This window comes from Nannobrachium achirus (genome assembly GCF_963921795.1).
Source record: "Nannobrachium achirus genome assembly, chromosome: 11".
NCBI lineage: Eukaryota > Metazoa > Chordata > Actinopteri > Myctophiformes > Myctophidae > Nannobrachium > Nannobrachium achirus.
The window spans coordinates 59,376,408-59,401,092 of NC_137820.1; the positions used below are offsets into that span (position 1 = coordinate 59,376,408).

Sequence of the window (24,685 nt, forward strand, 5' to 3'; positions counted from 1 at the left end):
ATAATTTCCATGTCATAACTGTATCTTCACTTCAGGCTCTGCTTTGGAGGGGGGGCTTTATTTCAGAGTCTGTCATGCTTGCAAAGTTTGTTCTGGAGGATCACAGGAGCAGAGCCACACGGCCAAATATCATACAAAATATGCAATATCATTGCAATAAATGGTTTTAATCTCGACAAGTGTCTTACTGCTTCATCTATTAGTTATTTTACTAGTTTCCTGGGGATCAATAAGACAAGACGGGGTCTAATAATGGTGTGGCGCCCATGTGGATCTCTGACTTAATGTGGTCAGCCTGTGTCCGTTACTGTGCATATCTATGACATACAGTATCTATGACATATGATATGACTCCAAATTTGGGCAAGGTTTTAGTGTGATCTGAGACCCATTTGCTTCCATTATAAAATGAAGTGAAATTGGAATTGGTCCAGCTATTTCCTTGATAAGCTCCGGATACACACACTCTTATAGATGGCTAGCCTCTTACAGAGCCCCACAAAAAAATGCATGTGTGTAAATTCACACGAGTACAGACCAGTCACAACGCCGGGGCAAAAAGAAAATCTTTCTTTTGTTCTAACTCATCCCTCTTGAGAGAACAGATGTAGCCCACCATCGAGTGATGTGTTAACAGTGTATAAGGCATGACCCTCTACACACACATACAAAAGGCTGTCTCCCTCGTTCCCATGTGTGAACATGAGGATGCAAACAGTAAGGATTTCAGCAGTGTTTGCAGTCTAGATGTCTCTCTCTTCACTGGGTCAAGGTGTCACTGTGGCCCAAGGGCATAAACGGCACAGTCTTCCATCACGATGGCAGATTTAGACCTCTCTTTTCGTACTTTACTTATGCCTTTAAGACCTGAGGACTGGATTCTACAAATGTCTTCTAAATCCTAACAGTTCTAACAATATCGGTGGTTCTCAAAACTTCTTCATGTCAATGTATTTTTGGACAGCCAAAGTATAAAGTACTGGTTAAAGTGGTTCAAATCTAAAGTGATGGGTTAAATCGCACCTTTGTTTAATGGGGTTGGTTTAGCTTTTCTCTTCCAAACAACATCACAGATAATTCAGAGATCTTTGTAACGGTACAACCAGCCATGGTTAAGAAATATATCCAAATGTTTGTCCTGGTGTCATGGATCACTCTGGCAGCACAAAGAGTTTACTTTTCTTCAGTCAGTCTTATTAAATAAAGTAATCTTCCCATGAAATTGGTTAAATTACAGTCATACGTTTAACCACTTAACGCTATTATTCTTCCTTGACCAAAGGCCCCAGGGCTTTATGCTCGGTCCACTCCTTTTTCCCCTCTACACCAAATCTCTTAGCGATGCGACACATTGTGAGCTTGTAGATCTGCTATTTTCGACAAATGTTCACCCCAGATAGGGATGCTAGGGTTCATGTGGGTATTTGACTCTGTACACATTTCCATTCCTAAACCTGCCATTCCTACGCATTGCCATTCCTACGGAGGCAGTGACCACCTAAACCTAACCCTAACCTCAGTAGGAATGGCAGTGTGTAGGAATGGCAGATTTAGGAATGGAGAACTGCCCCCAATTGAATGAAAGCATGGCACTGATGAGGTGAAAACATCTTAAGTGATCTTATGCATCACTGATACATTACTGTATGTTTCACATACGTAAAATCCAGCTCCCTGGTTCATCAGCTGATAGAATAATGATGACATGATTAGGGCTGAAACTATCGATCATTTTCTTAGCGATTACAATTTTTATAAATCAACAAATTGATTGTTGATATATAAACATAATTAAATTATTGCTATTGATTTAATCGATACATTCAATTAACTGTTGCACCCCTACTAACTGTTGCACCCCTACGTAAGTGTGTGCATTTCTGCCTGCATGATATTTAGAAATTTCACAATCCTAAATTGTAGTCATAGCAGAGGTGCACTTTCAAGTGATTATCTCATTCATTCTTGGAAGTGAATTGGATCCACTACAACTCAAAACATTCCTTTTATGGTTTGTCGTTCAAAGCTTTCAGTTGCTTTGGCCAATTTATTAAATGCACAAAATGTAGTCGAGGACTAAACGCCTTATTTGGAAACAGCTAAACATAATAGGCCTATAGCTCTCAAGTAATTGAACAGCGGAAGTTTTGGCTCCATACTGTTATTACTTTGGCTCAGAAATTATACTTTTGTCCAGATTGTCAGTATTTATTATTTTAGCTGGCTATACTGTGGAATAGATGAACTACTCTTATTGTACCTGTAGTTTTGTGAGCACAAATGTCTAGGTCCCTAAGCCTAAGGAATGTGGTGAAATTAAGATCAAAAGATGGAACAATAGGTCGCTGTTAACAAACACCAGAGGAATGTCCTCTGGTGTTTGTTATATGTGTTATACAGTACATGTAGTACATATAGCCTGGAGTAAGATGTAAATGAGAAGAATGTTGGATCCCCTATAGAGACCCAATAGCACAGCATTTCAACTGTCTCCATAACCATGGCTGCTTGCAGTGTGCTAATTATTGTCACGGTCAAGATGCTAAAGTATTTGTGCCTCCAGGCAGTGACATATTTATGAGTATTAGTTGAGGAATTATTAATGTTAGTATTATTTGTCCCCTGAGTAGTTGTTTTATGTGGTGTTTGAGAACACATTGTTGTCCCTATAGGCACATTGGGTTATCGTCGTTTCCAGGTTCTACTTGATTTAACCTTTGCTTTTTGCCATTAAACGCACGCACGCGCACACACACACACACACACACGCACACACACACACACACACACACACACACACACACACACACACATACACATACACACACACACTTTGTCACATAAAGGCACAGCTGGACATTAATGGAATAGAGCAGAGAATAAAGGTATCAGCATTTTTTTCAAGGTGCCCCTCGTGTGGAACAATTAATTCATACACTTTAAGTTAAAGCCTTTATTATCATGTGTACGAGGCTGTGTAAGTACCTGTCTTGTTACAAACATTGGCATGAGCATGTTGTTCATCCTTGGCCTAATGATTACAATCTGAATATTCTGGAATTAAGAAGGTGCAGCATAACCTGACCGTGTCAGATGGTGGCAGTAGTGCGTACCGCCCTACTTTACCATCTGAGATCTCTCGGTGAGAGTTGATAACACTCGTAAAGTCCCGGGCCGGACCAATCAGCGGCAGCTACGGGCGGGCTCTGAGTGCCTCTGAGCCAATAGAGTCTGATTGCAGACCACGTGGAAACCCAGGAGGCGGATGCTGGGTGTAACGTCATGCAGACAAGCCAATATGAGTGGTTGGAGTTGGCACTCCCAGACTGTGATAGAGAGACGGCCCCATCCAATCACCTGCTAAAGAATTTGAAAAAATGGCCCGCCTGTTACATCGGGTCTGCCGGAGCAGTCCCAGATGCTAGTAAGCAGAGCGGTATGCAGCCAGGCAAACGCACTGCTGCTATCATCTGGTCCAGTCAGGTTAGGTGCAGCATACTCACCTGTTATTTATTGTTACTAGGAGATCTTACCCTACTCCTCACCCGTCCAATCTCTAAACTGGATAAATACCCATATATGCAGCCTTATATTATATGCCTTGATATTAGGATGTCACCCTTTGCCCCTCTCTGATTGGCTACGGTTATACACAGCCCTTGATTGGCTAAACACAGACAGGCAGGATTTCTAGAATGTATAGATAGATCCTTACCCCTCTTCCCTAAGGGATCCTTACTCATCCTTACCCTATTTATAAGCTGGATAACTGTATGCAGCATTATATATGCCTTGATATAATGATGTCATCCTTTGCCCTTCTCTGATTGGCTACGGGCATACACGGTAGCCCATGATTGGCTATGGGCGTAAACACAGACAGAGGATTGGTTCCAGACAGACAGGATTTCTGGAATTTATAGATAGATACAGATGGATAGATAGATAGAAGATAGTAGATGAGAATAATATCTTTATGTATATATGGAGATCCATGTACTGTATATGGAGATATGCTGTGAGAGCCCAAACATGTTTACTCAATTCTTCATTCGTTATGTGAAAGTCCTAGACGTCTATGAGATCTGACATTATACCCTTTTATGCCCATACATGGAGATCCCTGTCTGAGTGTCTGTAGAACCAGCCACACAGATATGGGCTGTCTTGGCCATATATGGATTCTGTTAGTGTGGTATGTGGCCGATGTGGCCTCCATATATGGGCATTCCCATATGAAGTCCTGTTAGATATGGGCTTAATATTGATGACATCAGGGAACTCCATATATGGGCATAAAAGGGATTCCGTTAGTGTGACATCACAGTGAAGCCAGAGCGTGATGTCAGAGCAGCAAACCCATTCTGTTAAGAGTGGTTCCCCTCACATCACAGTGACATCAGAGCATGATGTCAGAGCGACAAACCCCTAGAACCACAGTGTCAGGCCATCTGGACAAGCTGTGACTGTTCACATACTAATCTAACTATGGTCTTTTCCCTGCTGTCTCCAGAACTACTACTTTAAACTGAACAGCAGATTCTATGGCAGTGATTTTCAAAGTTGACCTCAAAACCCACATTTTGCTATATAGGGGTTACTCTATTCATAAGACCCAAAGTTAATTCCAATTTTTATCCTATATTAAAATTGCCTAAAGAGTTGGCTGTGGCGGCTGGTGGACCATTGCAATGTCACTACACTATGACTCTGGTGGCTGGTGGACCATTGCAATGTCACTACACTATGACTCACATAAAACTGCACCATCTCTATGACTCAGACTGTCACTATGACTTTGGGATATAACCATTAGTTCTAATCTTCCAATCAGCCAGTGGACAGATTGCACTACTGCTTCGTGGAGCATGCCTGCCCATTTAAAACCTCTGAGACATTCCATCTTACCTCCTAGCCCGGTCATCACCACTCTCAGGATGGCCCTCCTAAATACCAGCTCTATGAATCTCAAAACCCATTGGTTAAAATACTTTTTCACCTCCCGCCACCTTGATCTCATGCTCCTCACCAAAACATGGGTTCATCCCGGTGATTGTATTCTCTTCCCCGATCTCCTCCCACCTCACTGCTCCTTTTTTAATTCCCTGAGGTCCCTAGGCACAGTTGGTGGTCTACTGTAGCTACATCTTCAAAACCCAGCTTTCGTGTAGATTGACTCCCGCCACAGGCTATTCTAGCTTCGAACTTCAACTATTTGAGCTACATTTGTCCTCCCCTTTGCTCTTTGCTCTGGTCTATCGGCCCCCCAAAAAATCTATTGCAGATTTTATTTTTTTATATTTTTTAAAATGGTACCCAATAACCAATGGTACCCTCCTTGGCACTCAGCATCAAGGGCTGACAGGGGGTTAGTCCCTGTGACATACAGTACTAGTGTCATGGCTCATGCTACAGAAACAGGAGATACTGTAGGCTCCTGATCTAAAGGGCCACATGGCTCTGGAATTGCTGGTTCCCAAGGCTACTTACTGAGTGACTTAAAGCTCCAGTCGCTCTGCCAACGCCATGAGAAAGCTATTATTGTAATTATGGCTTTGCCATGGTTCACAGCCAGACAGCTGGAGCGATAGAGATGAAGAGAAAAGGCAAAAGAGGGAGAGAAAGGGCACCAAAGTATGTTTGAAAAAGAGAGGCAGTAATCACTAAAGTCCAGTATACTTAATTGTACGACGAACAGCGAAAATAGCCAATCTACAGTGGATTAGTGGACTGGATCTGCTATTTCTACCTATTTCGACAATTTTCATCTTTAATAACGTGCCCGAAATAGGGACGCAAGCATGGGAGACCACGCAGAGGTAAAGGCCCAAACAAATAAATTCTTAACAAATGTAACCATTGGATGTGGACGTCCGCAATGTTTGGAGTGCATGGCTGAGTGAGAAGATAAATGGAATGTACTGCATTAATCACAAACAAATGTATACAGCAACTCAAATAGGTCGAAGACGAGAGGGAAACTGCTTCCAGACTATACTTATAGCTTACTAGCAGCCAATCAGGTATAAGACACCATCCGCATGCCCCTCCCAAACTCTGCCTGCAAATCACCTGCAACAGCTACGTGTAAAACAGAGCAGCCAACAGGCAGTGGGACTCTGGGGAAGGCATAACAGTCTTGATTAGTATAACAACAGTGTTTACATTTATCATGAAAGCATTGTCCCCTAGTGTTTCAATGTTAATATGTGACTGAATTGAAATGTGTGGTGTTTTGCTTCAGGCATTGATTATCAGAGGCGTGCTGCAGGCTGTGTGTGTGTGGAACCTGCAAGCTGTCAGCAGTGTGGGGCACAGGAGAGCGCAGAGCAGAGGAGGGGTATGGAGAGGGAGGGTGCATGGATAAATAAGCCTATAAAGGATGCTTTGAGTAAGGCGCAGTGGAGGAGAGGAGAGGGGGTTCTGCTAAAACAGTCCGGAGTCTTGTTGGAGCCTGCTGGCTGCACTGCAGCGGGACAGCGAGCTATAGCTAGGCCAGCCGGGGAGGAGGAGGGGGGTAGAGGACAGGCAAGGAGGAGAGAGGAGAGGAGAGGAGAGTGGAAGGAGGTGGAAAAAGGGTCCCGGTTGTAGAAACAAAACTGGCGCGAGTCTGCCAGGCAACACACCAAAGTCACCCAGCCAGGACAGGGAGACAGAGTGAGAGAGAGAGAGGAGAGAAAGTGCTACCTCCTGGGCAGCGCTGCAAAGAGATGCAGATAGACACTGCCACTGCAGCACAGGACACAGAAAGAGGGAGAGGAGAAGCAGACCGAACAGGAGGAAAAGCTCTTGGAGGCCCGGTACCAATGGCTTTCAGATAGACAAGGATGAAACCGAGGCGGGCGAGAGGAGACTGAAATGTGGCCGAGACAGAGATTTGGCCTTCGACCTTCATCCTTTTTTCTTTTCTTTTCTTTTTTCGGCCCGGGGCTCCGCGGCCCGGTTCAGCCCGTCGGGAGCTAGGGGAGCCCAGAGCCGGTATGGACTCCACGGCCGAGGGGACCGATCCACAGACAACGCATGAAGGCAGGGACCGCAACATCTGCCCGGCTTCACTCTCCCACGTACAGGTCTGCTACAGCATCAGTAGCTGGCTGAGGACGACAGGTTGAAGGGTGGGGAGGGGAGGGGGGGTAACTAACTACATGCCCTCGGACAGCCCCGGGAGATAGAGGGACCAGACAGAGGGAGGGAGGGAGAGAGGGAGGAGAGAGGGAGCAGAGGGGGCAGGCGGTCGAGTCAGAGGAGTGGAGGAGCAGGGGGGGAAGGAGGAGGAGGGTGGGCCGTTGGTTCAGCCGCCGTCGCTGAATCTGCAGACCGAGGGATCTCCTGAATTAAGCAAGCAAGCCGGAATAAAGATGTAGTGTGAGAGGGAGGGAGGGGAATGGCAGAACAAGGACTGCGCTGTGCTGTGGAGTGGAGTGGAGTGGGTCGGACGCCAGGTTGACGGACGGACACACAGCTGGACAGACTGACAGAGAGGGACGGACCCACGGACGGAGATCTGGGGGACTCCTGAGGGGGAGACGGAGGGCTCCACAGGATCAGGATGGTAAGGACAATGCTACGTATCTCTTAGAGAAAGATGGTGTGTGTGTGTGTGTGTGCGTGCGTGCGTGCGTGTGTGTGTGTGTGTGTGTGTGTGTGTGTGTGTGTGTGTGTGTGTGTGTGTGTGTGTGTGTGTGTGTGTGTGTGTGTGTGTGTGTGTGTCACGCACACGCGCGCATGTGTGTGTCAGACAGAGAGAGAAAATGGAAAGTTTTAAAAATCAATAACAAGCAAGGCTAAGAAAAGTCAGGAAAATGTGGGACAGAGAGCTAGTGTGCCCGTTTGTGTATGTGGCAAGTGTGAATAGAGTGAGAGGTGAAGATCTTTTTTGTCCCTGCCTGAAACAGAACCTGTGTGTGAGTCATAATTAGTCTGCTAATTACTTGTGAGCTAAGGAGCCTTTCTTTTTTTTTTTACTTTATAATGGCGTGGGATTTGGGTGTAAACTAGTAGTTACATGTTTTAGTAATGATTTAAAGAAAAGAAAGGTATTAATTTGTGCATACACGTATCTATGTGAGTGGGTATCCATTTTTCGTGTGTGTGTGTGTGTGTGTGTGTGTGTGTGTGTGTGTGTGTGTGTGTGTGTGTGTGTGTGTGTGTGTGTGTGTGTGTGTGTGTGTGTGTGTGTGCGTGCGTGCGTGCGTGCGTGCGTGCGTGCGTGCGTGCGTGCGTGCGTGCGTGCGTGCGTGCGTGCGTGCGTGCGTGCGTGCGTGCGTGCGTGCGTGCGTGCGTGCGTCTGTCTGTGTGTGCACGTGCATGTGCATGCCTTCTCGCTTGAGCTCCACGTGGTCGTTTTTTTATTTTTATTCCCCCAAGGCAGGCAGACACTGACCGTTAGCAGAGAGCAACACCTCCGAATTCCTTTTGATGATGGCTTGTGGCATCGCCAAAGAAAACGTCAGCCTGTTTGACTTTCCATGGCATCTCCGCCATTGGCTCCAAGCTGGCCCCTGGCTGGGCTGGCCTGGCCTAGTCTGGTGGCCTTTTGTGATCTGATAGACCAGTGGTTCTCAACCCAGGGGGGTCCCCAAATTATTTTGAGGGGTCCCCAGATGATTAGCTTAATGTGAAACATTGTTTTCTCACTCAACAGTAAACAAACCAACATAAAGTGTAAGTGTATAGAGGGTATCTGCATTGTCTAATGTGGCAATTTAAGGACTTTTTAATACCTCTAACATGACAAATTAAACATTGGCCAAATTGTCAAATATTAGAGGGAGAAAATGTGAAAATAGCCAATCGACATGCTCACAACGCCTCTTTTCGAGGCGTTGTGACTGTGAGCATGTAGATCTGCTATTTTCACAATAGAACTGTGTTTTACAAAATGTAATGCCTCAACTCTTCCAACTCCAAGTAGTGTTTGTCAGGGTGGGGGGTACCCAGTTAAGATATGAATATTTTGGGGGTCGCGGCCTGAAAAGGTTGAGAACCACTGAGATAGACTAACATCACACCTCCAGGAAGGCAGGTTCTTCATTCATACCTTGATCTGATCAGGAGGCAGTGAGGGCTGGGTGTATATACTGTGTGTGGATATACATGTCTGTTTTCTTTTATTTTTTATATGATTTATTAAATACTGCTGTTGTACAGTATAGGCTGGTGCTCAGTAATTGACTGATTTCAGTCCTAGAAGTTGTTATATTTTTAATATCAGAAGGGCTTTCTTTTACATTTAGTAATATGCTGTTTATATACTGTATGTCATTATTCACCCACATTTTGAAGGATCCTTGTTTGAACCCCCTGTGGCTCCCTTCCACTTATAAATTCTTGAATTGGAATTTTCCCAGCTGCATCACTTCCTAATGCATTATGTAATGAGGTCTGTAAAAGAGTATATTGTTGTAACATATATCCATGAATTGAGGCAATAGGGGAGCCCTCTTGTGGCAAATTGTCAGATCTGTTTAATGCCACAAGTTCAGTTTTTATAGCTAAATATGTCATGGCATCACCTTATTTGAATCAGACGTTGATCCCTATCATACAACAACCATACAGTGTAATGTAAGAGTTATGGCCAGGTATATACATTTCTGAGGATATTTTCTTCTGAAATGAACACAACACAGATACAGTAACAGTATAATGTTGCTGTCCCAGCTTGAGTGTGAGAGTGGAGCTTGACCAGTACTGACAAGAGCAGCACGTTTTAAAGTGTCAGAGGAGTAACAGAGGATTTCTGCTCCATTGACTCTGACTGAGAAACCTGCCATCTCTGCAGCTCTCCTGGGCTTTGACTCTGAGTCATCTCATTGAACACATCATGACTCACATTAGCAGCCAGAGAGGCTGTTGGGAGGTGAATGATGATCACAGTTTCAAGTTGGAGTGGAACGGTACACTATGGTCATAAAGAACTCTTTTACCTGATACTAGTCTTCTCTTCACCTGATCCTGCACTTTCATCCTTTGCTTCTCCTCATTCTTTACCTCCTCCCTATCGCTCCACCTCTCCCTACCTCCCTTACTTCTCATAACTTCGTCGTCCTCCCATACTCCCTCCCTCCCTCCCTCCCTTTCAAACATCTCTGTCTTCTCTTCACATCTTCCCTTCCACCCCTTTCTTGCCTTGGTCTCTTTCTTTTATCTTTCTTCCCAGCTTCCACCATCCCCATCTCCTACCCCCCCCCCCACCCCCCACCCCCACCCAGTTACCCTCCTCTCCTGGCTGGTGTAAAAGTCCCTTGTCCCACAGCCAATTTGTTCGTGCAGCAACCACCTCCCCACAGCCTCACCTGAGCTCAGAGCCCTTCAGTCAACTGATCTGGAGGAAGCCACCACACATGGGACAGCTGATCTACAGATACACCTGGGAACTCCGTCCTCTGGTTTGGGATACAATAATTTGTACCCCGGAATGCTTCCCTGCACTAGCTGGAGCCATGTGGGAGAGACAACCTTTTCCTTCTGCTTGGATTATAAACTGGATGTTTTAAACATGTGTGGCTGGTTTGGGAGTTATTGGCCATGCTATTGTCTTACATCAAGGCTGTTTTAGAAAGGCAGACTTGGTTCTCCCGGATTGATATCCTAACCAACCTCAGGATAATGTGTGAATGGACTACACATGATACTGATATTATGGACTGATTGTGAGCTCCCCGCACTACCAAATGACTCTGAATATTGGCACCTGGAGTTTATTCAAATGCACAAGGAGAAAATCTCAGATTTCGGTGATGCTATGCTGTACATACCCAACTATAAGTGCTGTTGATTAGGCCTACCCCTCCATGCTACTGCCGGAACAAAATGTGATAGTTAGACCATGTTTCTCACCACCAAAGTGACTTCAGACATTTGACATTCTATGACTGTAGAGGAACTCTTATTGAAGACTAAAACATTTTTTTGAGAGCCAAGGTGATGACATAATTTTGAAGATGAAATGTGGCATTTCATAATGTGATTCGTGTTCAAGGGGAACCTGCTGCTCTTTGATGTCGCTGTTAGTTTTGATGGTCCATCGTTATATCGGAATAATTATATAACCCAAGTCTTTTTTGTCGGGGAAGAATCCTCTGGCAGTAGAGTACATTCTATACTAAGTTTATACTACTATTCTCTCTTTTTTTTTTTTGTACAATTTCAGTTTATACAGTAGACGTTTATGATGTATAAAAGACAGGAGGCTACATGGCTTGGTTTAGCCATACTTGCTATTTGCTATAGTCCTGAGGGTGGGTCAAAATGCCCACTCAGCAAAATATTGGCTATTGGCTTGTACTGTAAGGCCACACACTCTTATTTCTCTCTTAGACATAGAGGCTACCAATCAATAACTTTCATGAACATGAGAGAAGACTATCCCTTAAGGGGAAGTCTATTTAAAATGTTCTCGCCTCCTTTAACTCGCGTTAACCTTGAATAATCAACAATAAAGCCTAATTTACACTTTGATGCAAAAATAACCGACTTACACTATAAGCGATAAACACGATGTCTCGCATGCTAAACCTAGCCTAGACAGAGCACCTTGTGGATAATTGCTGCTGTCTTCCCACATACCCTCAAGTAATGCTGGCTCGCCAACAACCCCCGCTGGCTACTGTGGCCCTCTAATCAAAGTACAGTCCATGTCGCTGTCTGCTCGTTATCTCCCAAGTGCCCCCGGGGTGTCCAGGCCACACTCACTCAACCTGCTGTTAGAACCCCCACCCCACAGATCATAGAGCAGACTGCTCGCCTCTATGGCCCCCAGAAGGGATAGGGTTTTGCTTTAAGCCTCTTTTTTCATAGACTCCAAATGATCACGTTGATTGAATGAAAATCGTATAGCAAAATTGTATAGATTACGCTCTCCCAAATCTGCAATTGAGAAAATTCCCCTTTCTGTAAATGCTTTCAAAATGCTACACAATTACCCCTGGAGAGCCAGTCGTCTCATTTATCTCAGAGAATGCATGTCTCCGGTGGCCTATGTGTGTGACACGGTGCCAAGACGTAAACCTGTACATCCATTCTATCTGTGCCAGTGAGTGCCATAGAGCTGAATGTTATGATATGAGCAGCGGTGAATGAGGTCTGTCTCTCCTGCTCGGGGCGGACCAGGCAGGGGGCACCGGGAGGTAATTTCATGAATGAAAGGACATGATTGTTCCCCGTTCCTACTGGTCTCAAAGTGCTGGCCAAGCCCAGCCCGGCCTTTAATTAGAGCTATTAACCTGGAGCGAGTGGAAGAAGGGAGCGAGATGTAGATATAAGGCAGACGGGTGAGAGAGGGAATCGGTGAGGGAAGGAGTAGAACAATGAAAAGGTGCTGATGGGGGCGTTCAGCCTGTAGATGGAAGTCCAATAAATATGGGTCAAATCAGAGCACCTGTCTAGCCTATCTTGGTCAATTGTATATTTGTGTACAGTATGTTCCAATACAGTAGTATTCTGCAGAGTGCTCATCTCTTCTTTTCTTTATCCAATACTGCAATGTAGAAATACTCTGTTTCTGTCTAAAAGTCCAAAAGTGTTCGTGGACTCGAATTGACTGAAAAGAGATAGAAAGAGATAAGAAGATAGGTGATAGTAGAATAAGAAATAGAGACAGTAGTTAACAGAGCCTTGTCAATAGGTTGATGAAGACAAGCCTAATACACATGCTATTGCTGTTACACATCAGATGATGGGAACCAGACATTTGATTGACAGGGGTCACTTGTTAGTAGTCTTCATCGCCTGACGGTCTTCAACACTCAGTAATCAGTGCTTTTCACTTTTATCTACAGCAGTCTCTGTTTTTGGGTCTTTGAGTCTTTATTCTTCACGAAAGATGGAGTTTAGGTGCTAGTCAGATGTCGTGGATTTAGAGCGAGCTCCTCTCACTCTAGAATAGATGAGCACCCAAATACAAAGGTGATGCTTTCTTTTTTTTTAAAGATATGTTTTTGGGCTTTTATGCCTTTATTGACAGGACAGTAGATTGACAGGAAACAGGGAGACAGCAAATCTGGTCAGGCTCGGAAATTGAACCAGCGACCCCCTGCAGGCTAAACAGTCTATGTGGTATGCGCCCGGACCAGTAGGCCAGCGGGCGCCCCAAAGGTGATGCTTTCTTGATTTCTCTCTCTCTCTCTCTCGGCTTTCCTCTGTTGTGAATCATGAAAGGCACACGTACTACTCAGTAGTAGCCTATGTCCTTTGCAGTAGACGAAGGCAATGTTAAATGCCCATTCAATATTGAACAAAACAAAAATAAATGTAAAACAAGAAAAGGGGAGGATTTGACGATATGACCGTGACAAGACTTAGGCAAGACAAGACTGTAGTCTTGACAGAGTGAGATGGTCAGATATACCATGTGTAATTCTATCCCCTGTGAAGGAAATTTGCAAGTAAAGTACAAATACCTCAAAACTGTACTTAAGTACAATACGTACATTTAAATGTACTTAGTTACTTCACAACACTGACAACCATACTGTAGGTTCCATGATGTCACTGAACCGTTTAATGATTATGTTTTCATGGTGCTGAGTGCTGTTCATGAATGGTTTTACAGAAAAGCCAGGAAATGACACTTCCCTAAACTTAAGAGAAAGCAAAAAGCCCTCTATGCCAGGCATTTGGGAAATTCCACAAGCTTCTGAGGTCATGCGTTCTCACCCGCCATGTGTAGCCTGTTTGTGTTGGTGTCTCATTAATGTCACTCATGTCAGTTATGTTGTGCAGAATAACTCACCTGCCCTAAGTACCTAAATTACTGGAGAGCTGTGTCGGCCACCAGGCACCTGATGCACACATAGACATAAAAGGGGGCTTGAGCCCCTGCCCTTTTACCTGTCTGTAAAAAGAAAGTGCCCTCTCCAGACCATAAATGCAGTTTTCACTATGGTGAAAGACGTGCAAATGCCCTCTTTCCATGCCATACCCGAAGGCGGCATTCAAGAGAATTGCCATGTCCAAACTCTCCTGAGTCCTGAACTTGAATGCAGCATCTTACTGTATGTTGAAAGAATTGCCCTCTCTCTGTGTAGAAATCCATGCCGTCTCCAGTGTTGACTCGATTAAATGCTTAGTTCAGTGTATCAAGCACCGAAAATAGCCGACCTCCAAGCTCACAGAGCTCTCTAACATTCTCTGCACGTCCCTGTCAGCCACTAGTAAGGTGTGTGTGTGTGTGTGTGTGTGTGTGTGTGTGTGTGTGTGTGTGTGTGTGTGTGTGTGTGCGTGTGCGTGTGCGTGTGCGTGTGCGTGTGTGTGCGTGCGTGTGTGTGTGTGTGTGTGTGTCCGTCTGTCTGTCTGTCTGTCCGTCCGTATGTCATGAATATACAAATGCATTTTTGCAAGCATCATTTTGTGCACAACATTAATGGTCGCATTTATGGTGAATGTCTAGCATTATGTTTACTTGATCACTGTTTTTCTACATTTGTTCTAAATATCACCCTCCTTTCTTCACCCTCCCAATCTGCACCCATCATCCCTCCTTTGTCTTCTGGCATTCTGCACCCATTAACCCTTCCACCCACCCTCCTTCATCTTCTCTCATTCTGCACCCATCATCCCTCCTTCATCTTCTCTCATTCTGCACCCATCAACACTCAATCTTCCTCCATCGTCTTCCATCCTGCTCCTTCCATCTACCTTTCTCCGCCCCCTCAGATGCCCTCTCGCTGCAAGAATGCGCTGAACATCGTGATCACCACCACCTTCGCGGCGGTGGTCCTCTTCACCATCCTGCTGGCCTATGTGACAGGTGAATATGTTGGTGACTTAGAATAACACATCATGCGTGCAGACCAACATGGCAGAGGTCATCAATATGTCCGTACACGGACAAATGTGTCCGTGGCAAGACTTGGCCTTGTTTTAATGTTCTCATTTTGATCATAAATCCCAATTACTGAAAGTCGGTCTCCAGGTTTTCTTCAGAATACATATGACACTGATTCACTATGACACTACAGGCCCTATTTTGATTGTCTTAAAGGGTTAAACCACCCATTTTCAATATTGAACTATGTCATTAATATATATAGTGTACCTTAGATAATCCTCCCCTTCTGCGTTGCCTAGAACTGGAGGATTGATTTTGGGGTTTGTTTTGCAAAGTACTTTGCAATACAAACCCCAAAATCAATCCTCCAGTTCTAGGCAACAAAGAAGGGAGGAGAACTTTTTATTTATTTCCACACAACTCCTCTAAGGTATATTAATGACATAGTTCAATATTGAAAATGGGTGGTTTTCCCCTTTAAGTACCAGGTCTTATGACTTAACTTAAGACCTGTAGGCGTGGCAAATGCTTTTTGGTCCCCCAAAACAGCCAAACGGACCAGTTATGGTCATTCAGGGCAATCTCTTTGTGTTTCTGGTAATAATATACCAATGGGGTAATAACAAAAATGTCCACCACAAACCAACATGGTGATGCCCCCTGTAACATACTGATGTGACCTGAGGAAAGTATTCATCAGCTTGCTCCCTGGCATGGCCATTGTTGCACCACAGGCTACCAGTTCATCCACACCGAGCAGCACCACCTCTCCTTTGGTCTCTACGGCGCCTTCCTCTCCCTCCACCTCTTCCTTCAGAGCCTCTTTGCCTTCCTGGAGCACCGGCGCATGCGGAGCCCGTCGCGGCCCCAGCACCTGCGGCGCACCGTGGCCCTCTGCATCGCCGCCTTCCAGGAGGACCCGGACTACCTGAGGAAGTGCCTGCGCAGCGTGCGGCGCATCTCCTTCCCGGGGCTGAAGGTGGTGCTGGTGGTGGACGGGAACCGGCCGGAGGACCGCTACATGATGGACATCTTCCAGGTAGGGGTGGGCGATATGGAAAAATACAATATCACAATATTTTCCCAAGCTGTATCATGATACACAATATTATCACGATTCTTTTTTCAAGTTGGTTTTTAATGGATATTTTTCAAGTTACTTGACAAAAACTAGACTCTCTGGGTTCCCTTTGGGAGGTCTAAATTGAACTTTACAAGTATGTAACTCTGACAGTATAGGGTCCATTTGGTTTCATTTGTATACTGTCAGAGTTAAGTGGAGACCTTGACATTACATTTTGAGAACTACTGATTTAGACCAAAATGCAGGTTTAAATTGAATTCTGCAATGAATCTCTGTATTATTAATTAAACAGGATTTTTTACAAGGCTCCCTCAATTGTATCACGATATATACGATACCTCTGAAAAGGCATATCGTGGAGACATTGTATCGTGGAGACATTGTATCGTCTCAACGATATTTATCACCATATCGCCCACCCCTACTTCCAGGAGGTGATGGGCGGGGCGGACCAGGCCGGCAGCGTGGTGTGGAAGGGGAACTACCACAACGACGGCAGCGGCGGCGGCTGTCTGGGAGGGAGGGCCACGGTCCACATGGAGGAGGCGGCGCGCGTGGCCCGGCTGGTGAGGACCTGCCGCTACTCCTGCATCATGCAGGAGTGGGGAGGCAAGAGGGAGGTGATGTACACTGCCTTTAAAGCGCTGGGAGACACGGTGGATTATGTTCAGGTAAGAAGAGCATGCCGTTGTGTAGGGAGTCGAGCATGTGTGCAGCCAAAGTGAGCTCAGGGTAGTAAAATAAGAGATTAAAGTACTAGATCCAGGTTTACCCTTATTCTCATTCATGATAGCAATATCTTTGCTCCTATAAAGGTTTTGGCGCATGGCCTTGCTCTGGAGTTTTTCCATTAAATAGCAATGCAACTGTGAACACACACACACACACGCACGCACGCACGCGCGCGCACACACACACACACACACACACACACACACACACACACACACACACACACACACACACACACACACACACACACACACACACACACACACACACACACACACACACACACACACAGTGCTTTTGGGTGTCCATCTATAGCTGAAGATAATCACATTACTCAATCCTATCTCCCAAACAGACTTCTATTTGTATTCGTTTTCACATTCACAACAACGATTTACTCTGTACTGCATTGCTGATCTTGTTATCTTCGCTACTCTTGCACTGCTGACTCATAGAGAAAGACTGCATCTGTGTGGATGTCACACATTAACGTGTATTTGGACAAAGACAATTTTGGATAAACGTTATTCTATATTCCAATTACCGGTACTTTGAATTTGAAATGATTAGCTGTCAGCTTTAGACACATTAACCACAGTAGCCCTACTCTCAGGCGAACATTTGCATAGCAAGCATGTGTGTAGATCAGCTGATCAACAGCTATTTTTGATGCAGAGATTTGGTTTAGAGGGGAAAAAAGGAGCTTACTTACAATAGTCAACTATAGAGTGTAAGTGGTTAAATACCGTTAAGGATGGTGTCCCTTATTGGACACGTTGCTGGCATTTGCCGTCCAAATCGTTTTGGGAAATCACAGTGCACACCTGTACTGTGCAACCACATCACCGTCCTATACCAACCCACTGTTGCATCCTCTGTGTCTCTGGTGCGGGTCAAAGGTTGCAAGAGTTGATGACCCCGTGGTGTGTGATTTCAATAGACCAGCTGGATGCCGCTGTCAACAGCCTGTCATTTCTTTTCTACACTTAAGTAATAACGTAACAAAAAACACAGGGTACACTGAAACACCTGCAGCCTAGCTAAAACCCAGTCCCGGTCAGAAGGGGGAAATCTCGCTCTTTCGAACGACCGTTATTTCGACAAAGGAGCGTCGGGAGGGTTAGCGACTCACCCCACGGAGGTTAGGGTTAGGGTAAGGTTTGGGTTTGGGTGTCAAAAAGATGACACGTAAAGTAGTAACAGCAAAACGCTCCCGGTCAGAAGTCCCCTCACTCACTGCATGGTGCTCTTACAGGTGTGTGACTCAGACACAGTTCTGGACCCAGCATGTACCATAGAGATGCTGAAAATCCTAGAGGAAGATCCCAAGGTTGGAGGGGTTGGTGGAGATGTTCAGGTACTGTATACCTTGTGATTATAGAGATGGTCTCTTCCATGTTGTTCTCTTCTTCTAATCCTCTTCTGTGCAGATTCTTTTTTTACCTTTCTGTTCCCCCCTCTGTGATCTTTTGTTCTCTGCTCCTCTTCATGTTGTGTTGTGTTTGGTTGTGCTGCATCATGTTGATCCTCTTCTCTTCTCTTCTCTTCTCTTCTCTTCTCTTCTCTTCTCTTCTCTTCTGCAGATCCTCAATAAGTACGACTCATGGATCTCGTTCCTAAGCAGTGTTCGCTACTGGATGGCCTTCAACATAGAGCGGGCCTGTCAGTCATACTTCGGCTGTGTCCAGTGCATCAGCGGCCCGCTGGGGATGTACCGCAACTCTCTGCTTCAGCGCTTCCTGGAGCCGTGGTACCACCAGACCTTCCTGGGCTCCAAGTGCAGCTTCGGCGACGACCGCCACCTCACCAACCGCGTGCTGAGCTACGGTTACAAGACTAAGTTCACGGCACGCTCACAGTGCCAGACTGAGACGCCCACACGTTACCTGCGCTGGCTCAACCAGCAGACGCGTTGGAGCAAATCGTACTTCCGTGAGTGGCTCTACAATGCCCTGTGGTTCCACAAGCACAGCCTCTGGATGACCTATGAGTCTGTGGTCACCGGCTTCTTCCCGTTCTTCCTGGTCGCTACCGTGATCCACCTGTTCTACCGAGGGAGGCTGTGGAACATTCTGCTGTTCCTGCTGACCGTTCAGCTGGTCGGGATGGTGAAGGCCACGTACGCCTGCTTCCTCCGGGGCAGCCTCGTGATGATCTTCATGTCACTTTATTCTCTCCTCTACATGTCCAGCCTCCTCCCTGCCAAGATCTTCGCCTTGCTCACCATCAACAAGGCTGGATGGGGCACGTCGGGCCGAAGGAAGATCGTGGTCAACTTCATTGGCGCTGTGCCCGTAACGGTGTGGGTGCTGGTGCTGCTCGGGGGAGTGGCCTACACAATCTACTGCGAGACGCAGGAGCCATTCAACGAGACAGAGAAAGCCTTGTTGATAGCGGGGACGATACTCTATGCCTGCTACTGGGTCGTTTTGCTGGTACTTTACCTGGCCATTGTAGCCAAGCGCTGCAACAAGAGGGAAGAACAGTATCATCTGCCATATGCAGAGGCGTAGGTAGCCATAAGACCCTGCACAGTGTTTTACTGGTGTGTAATCCTTATAGGGTTCTGCTGACCCTGTGAACTGATAGCTACAGCCACTGTACAGCGTGAGTCCCATTATCCAGCAACACTCTCATGCCTTTATCATGTCTTTATCAATGGTGCTAAAAAAAAAGAAGTACGGCTATCTGCTATGAGAAGCAACATTTGTCTGACTTAACTCTGAGATGATCGGAGAAGTACACGTCTCCTTCTTACATCACACTGGTGCTTCACACTGCAAAACCAAACTGAACTGTGCCCAGGCCACACAGTACTGGCCTGTTCATGCACCTGTACTGCTGGAACTACGCTCAGAAGGACCATAGACAGTGCAGTACAGTATATGGGTACAAGTTAGCTGTGCAAACTGTGACAAAATAGTACAGCAGTCAGTGTTGGTGTGTTATTGGGCTTCTCGTAAATATAAAGCACACGTCACACCAAAGTGAGCTAATGGACACTGACCTCAAATGGACCTACAATAGCCTACTACAGTGTCCCTTAGGTCACTTGTGCTCCCTTTGACTGATATGAGACAGTGCTTTAATGTAATATTCCTCTCAAAATTATGAAATCTCTTCAGTTTCACACCAGGATAAAGAGATATAACATGGCCTGAGAACCTGTACTATAACTGACAGTGTCGCTAAATGGAATGGATCGTCATTATGAAAGGGACGTTAGGGAAGTTTCCAATAAACCAGCTTTGAAAAGAATGTGAAACTTTACGCTGTCAAACTAAAGAGCAGTTGAATGTAAAAGGCAGACTGGCTTTGTCACGACAAGACTGCGATAGCTTGAATGGTTAAGCCTAATATACTGTACTATGTCATAAGACCCTGTTGCTCACTGATAACAACTTAATTTCACACAGAAAACATGATGTGATCATACAGAAATCATTTGAGAATCAGTAATGTCCAGCAAGCCATGCGTTCATACGATGAAGCATGAACCATGCTTCAGGCTCCAGATGACACTCATGTTCTGAGACGTTCGCCCATGTATTTGTCATTGGCCACAAATGGCACAATCACCTCCAACAGTTGTATTTTTGTAATGCAGTCATCATCATTTATAATTCAATATAGACAATCTAACATTTCTACACATACGGTATAACATACAGTTATATTTTTGGTGCTGTTGAGCAGGATCAAAAAGAAGAACTAATGAGGTCATGGTCTCGTTATCAATATACAGGAACCTGTGACAAATCATGGTTCTATTCCTGCGATCCGGTGTATTTTTCTACAGGCACTTTTATAGATTGTGAAGGTGCCAAATCATGTTTCTACAACACCTGAATTTTTTCATTACTGTGGACACAGCTGTTAAACTTAGGATGTTTGTGTCCTTTTACATTGTTCATTCATTCCTTCATTTTACACTGGTAAGACTGATGACCAAAGAGAAACTTTCTGAAGTGAGCAAGAACATTTTTAGAAAACCCTGCCTTTACATTTTCTAGTAATGTGGCCTCTTTCACAGCAATGGCTTTAGCAATGTACTGTAAGATTTTCATTACAATTTAGCGTCATTTAAAAACATCTGGGATTCTATTCCATTCCATTTCAGGCGGTTCCGGTTCCTGTCATAAATGGCATGTTTCAAACAGCACGTAATACTTTTCCCATTGTGTTTTATCAAGCTTTATCATATCATAGTATAGTGTCTCCTTTGAAACTTCATTTTTGTTTTAGTCTGTGGAGGTTTCCACCGTTGTGCTAGATATGTGTAATGTGTATACAATTTTATTTCAAGCAGGGCTCTCTATACTTGAACATGCAAACAAGACACAAAAGAGAAATGTTTGTTTACCGGGTTAGTTAGTTAGTCTTTCTGATATAGTCGACCAACAGTGGAGGTTGTGTTACAAATATGATGGAAGAATTCCATCTCTAGACATAGAGATGGGACTTTTCCTAATTCATTATGAATTCTTTCTTTTTTGGGGGCACAAGTGTCCCATTCATACCAAATAGAGAACTATCCATTTCCAAGTGACTTCCTTGTTTCTTCCTACACATGTCCTTTTTTCCAAGTTAATAATAACTTGTTTATATTTGTAATTTATTCCATGTTCTTCATTGTGAAAGAACGTTACGTTACGTTTTCAAGAAACTGTTGGAGCAAGTGTGGAAAAATGTGACAAAAATCTACAATATACAGACATGATGTCTTGTGCTGCACATGTTGAAGCTGATATGAGGCTTCTGTTCTTCCATGGTTTCTTTTCCCTTGTGTCAGTGAGTTCACTGGAGGTATACGACCGACGTGTTGGCCTCTGGCAGCAACTCTTCTGCTTTGCAGCATTTGGTTTGGCTGTGAACCAGGTTCTTCTACTGAGCAGCTAAAAACTGCATCCTCAAACTTAACTAGCCACAGGCATTAAGCCCCCTGACACGGTGTTTCAAACAGTTTAACGTGGGTGGAGGAACCAAGGAGGTTATACAGAAACACAGTACCCTGTCCTGTTCATTCCATACATTGAGACAACTGGACACTGTATAGTCTCATTTGTGAACAACTTACTGTAGATCTGAAGACAATACTCAAACTGCCAATTCCACTCTTAAACCGTCAAATGCAGTCGGAGGCAGCCCAACATAAAGGTTTATCCACTTTTCTAAGCTGACATGAAAACCTTATGAAACGGTACAATATATAACGCATTTTCCTAAGAACATAACATTTGTAGTACTGAAATTAAAAGCATTTGTCTTTTCTATGTATTGGTAATTGCCTTACGGTGATCACTGACTGGATGTTACAGTTTTCAAAGCTTTTTGTAGTATACTGCATCACTATAAACAACCGCAAACCTGGCCTTTGTAGATCTGCATATGGGAATCTTATCGCTCAGTACCCCTAAATAAAAACCCCATGATTTTCTCTATCTTCCTTCAAACCAGCATGAAGTCATGTGAAGAAGAAAACACTCCAAGTAAAGACCTTAGGCCTTGAATTTTCCAAAATGGTTTTAGGCATGAATTTAAAAACATGTTGACTGTGTGTGCTGCTGGTGCACATTATGTGTGAGGTGTTTGTGAATGTATATTGAGGAGGTACCTGAGCACTGAGGAAAGGGAGGGAGTTTTCTCAGCAGTTGAATGAATTGGTCCCTTCACTTCAGTCAGCACAGTGCAGCAGTGGGTGGGGTAGGGGGGGGGGGGGGGGGGGGGGTTGCTATGGTTATTATACGTCTGCCTGGATGCGGGGGAAAAGGGAACCCCACCCTTATCAAACACTCACATACTGTAAATATACACTGCAGAAATCAGTAAAGAATTCTCAAGATCTGAGCTAAATGTTGAAAATATTTATAATCATGCAGCTGCCTGTTCTAGTCTGGGTCTTATCCAATTCCACGTGTGCTTATGCTCGCAATGCAATGAATGTGTGCAATGCTTCCGTTAGCAAGCATATGTTCACTGGCATAAGTGAAGTGCAACATATCAATAGAAAGAAGGGGGGACTATTTTCCTGGCGCACTCACAGTTCAAGAGGAGTTTTGCCCAAGCTGCTTGCTTGATTCCTATCCTTGTAAGCCATGTTAAACGAGCACCTTTTTTTACACCAAATCTGATTGCGGTACTGGGGGGCAGACCTGCATTTCACCAAGTATTTTCCGGGCACTTGCATTGAAAGGGACTTGTGTCAAAACCAATCGTCAATCACCATGTCTGTGGTTGGTTCTGACAAAATGGAAAAGCTCTCGTGAGACTGGTTTGGATATTTGAGTTTTATTTAATTTCAGATATTTTTTATTTCACCGTGAACAAGACATTGTTTTTGGTCACAGAATTCTTGAGCCAAGCTAACCAGCTTTGGTATAGCTTACCTATGAGGTTTACATTTCAGAAATATTCTAAAAGTAATATATTTTGTGTACTGTAGATATGAAAAATATTCTGGGGTTGGGGGGGTTACCTATAATTGTAGCACAAACTTGGAGGATCTGTACACAAATAATGGTAGTAGTTTAACGTTAGATTATGCTTACAAGTATATCAGTGTTCATTTCAAGAGTGTTTGGATGCCAATTCTCAAACCGTTCTAGTTTAAAGAGATATGAGAGAATGTCAATACTTGTGTTGTTGGAATGACAGTTATGAGGTGCAGCTCTAATAGGGCTGTCACGATTATGACATTTTACATGGCGATTATTTGTCACTCAAATAATTGCGATTAACGATTTAATTGTGTTTTTGTCGTTGACAATTACATTTCTGCTTTTAAGTTGCACATGGTAGATATGACACATAATTACTGAAATATTTGACAACTTTATATTTAAAAAAGAACATTGATAGTGGAAATAGCCGATCTACAAGCTCACAACGCGTCGCTTTTATTTAAATATATGAAAAATTTTCAACATGGAAACGATTATGACGATTATGAAAAATAATCACGATTATGTCCAAAAATCACGATTAGACGATTATGTAATAATTGTGACAGCCCTAAGCTCTAATATTCCCAAAATAGGTACAGTACATTCCTTTCACAACAGACTGCACAGAAAAGACAAGCAACAGGATATGGCAACTCAAAATGTATCAATGTACACATTAGAAAGACATTTAAGAAATATGGTTTTGTACCTAAAGCATCATTATTTTCAACATTTACAGTCACTGAAAGCCTGTATGTTGTCGTTTTCTTTCTGAATAAAGACAATGTCATATTCTTATTCCTACTGTATTCAATTATCCTTACCCTATAAATATATGCAGAGATCGGTGCCAAAAGGGATAGACATGTGGAAAAGTATTACTTAATCTTAATTAGAGATGCTCCGATTGCGATTTTTGGGGCCGATACGATCACCTGGAATCAGTATCTGCCGATACCGATATTCCCGATCACAGCGTGAAATCCATAAATTCTTCTATTTATTGTGTTACTGTAGCAGCATTTATATATTTAATGATTCTTCTTACAAAACATTGACATTGTATATTAAGTATAAACATTAGGAGATTGCAGGCTGAGGTCCTTTAGTATCCAATTCAACTTGTAGGAGTTGAAGCTGAGGTTACATTCAGTCCCACAGGTACATAATGTGAAAATAGCTGATCTAGCTTGTAGATCGGCAAAGCCGATACCGATCAAAGCCGATAAAGGCATTATCGGCGATCAATCACCGATCAATCGGCACATCTCTAATCTTAATACCTCTGCAGACAAATTAGCAATATTTTGGGCAGGGATGTAATTGTTTTTGGGAATATGAAATGGCTAAAACACAACGTCTCAAGACACAATCTATACTATAATTTTGCGAATGTCTGAGTGAGTGAGTGTCTGAGTGAGTGTCTGTCACAGCGTTTCTCCTCAGTGGCTGGAGCAATTGATCTGAAATCGCATCACCATAAGCATATGAACACACCTGACATAACTGTGAAGCCCGTTTGTCACTTTCACAAATCGTATGCTGTATATTAGCAATTTTATGGTGTATCTATATCTATTTAGCCTACAGTACCTTTTGTGACCACACATGTTAAGGGAGGGGCGCTGTTGTTCAGGCCATGCACAATCACAC

General features: G+C 44.1%; 1 protein-coding gene across 1 annotated transcript; it reads left to right on the top strand.

The window, feature by feature from the left end:
• Positions 1-14,658: 14,658 nt before the first annotated feature.
• Positions 14,659-19,102, top strand: has3 (hyaluronan synthase 3; the record flags this gene model as incomplete). The annotated part of the gene is made up of 5 exons (XM_080737287.1): positions 14,659-14,752; positions 15,508-15,812; positions 16,289-16,528; positions 17,845-17,946; positions 18,173-19,102. The coding sequence occupies 5 exons, from the start codon at positions 14,659-14,661 to the stop codon at positions 19,100-19,102; spliced, it is 1,671 nt and encodes a 556-aa protein (XP_080593413.1).
• Between the last annotated feature and the right edge of the window lie 5,583 nt (positions 19,103-24,685).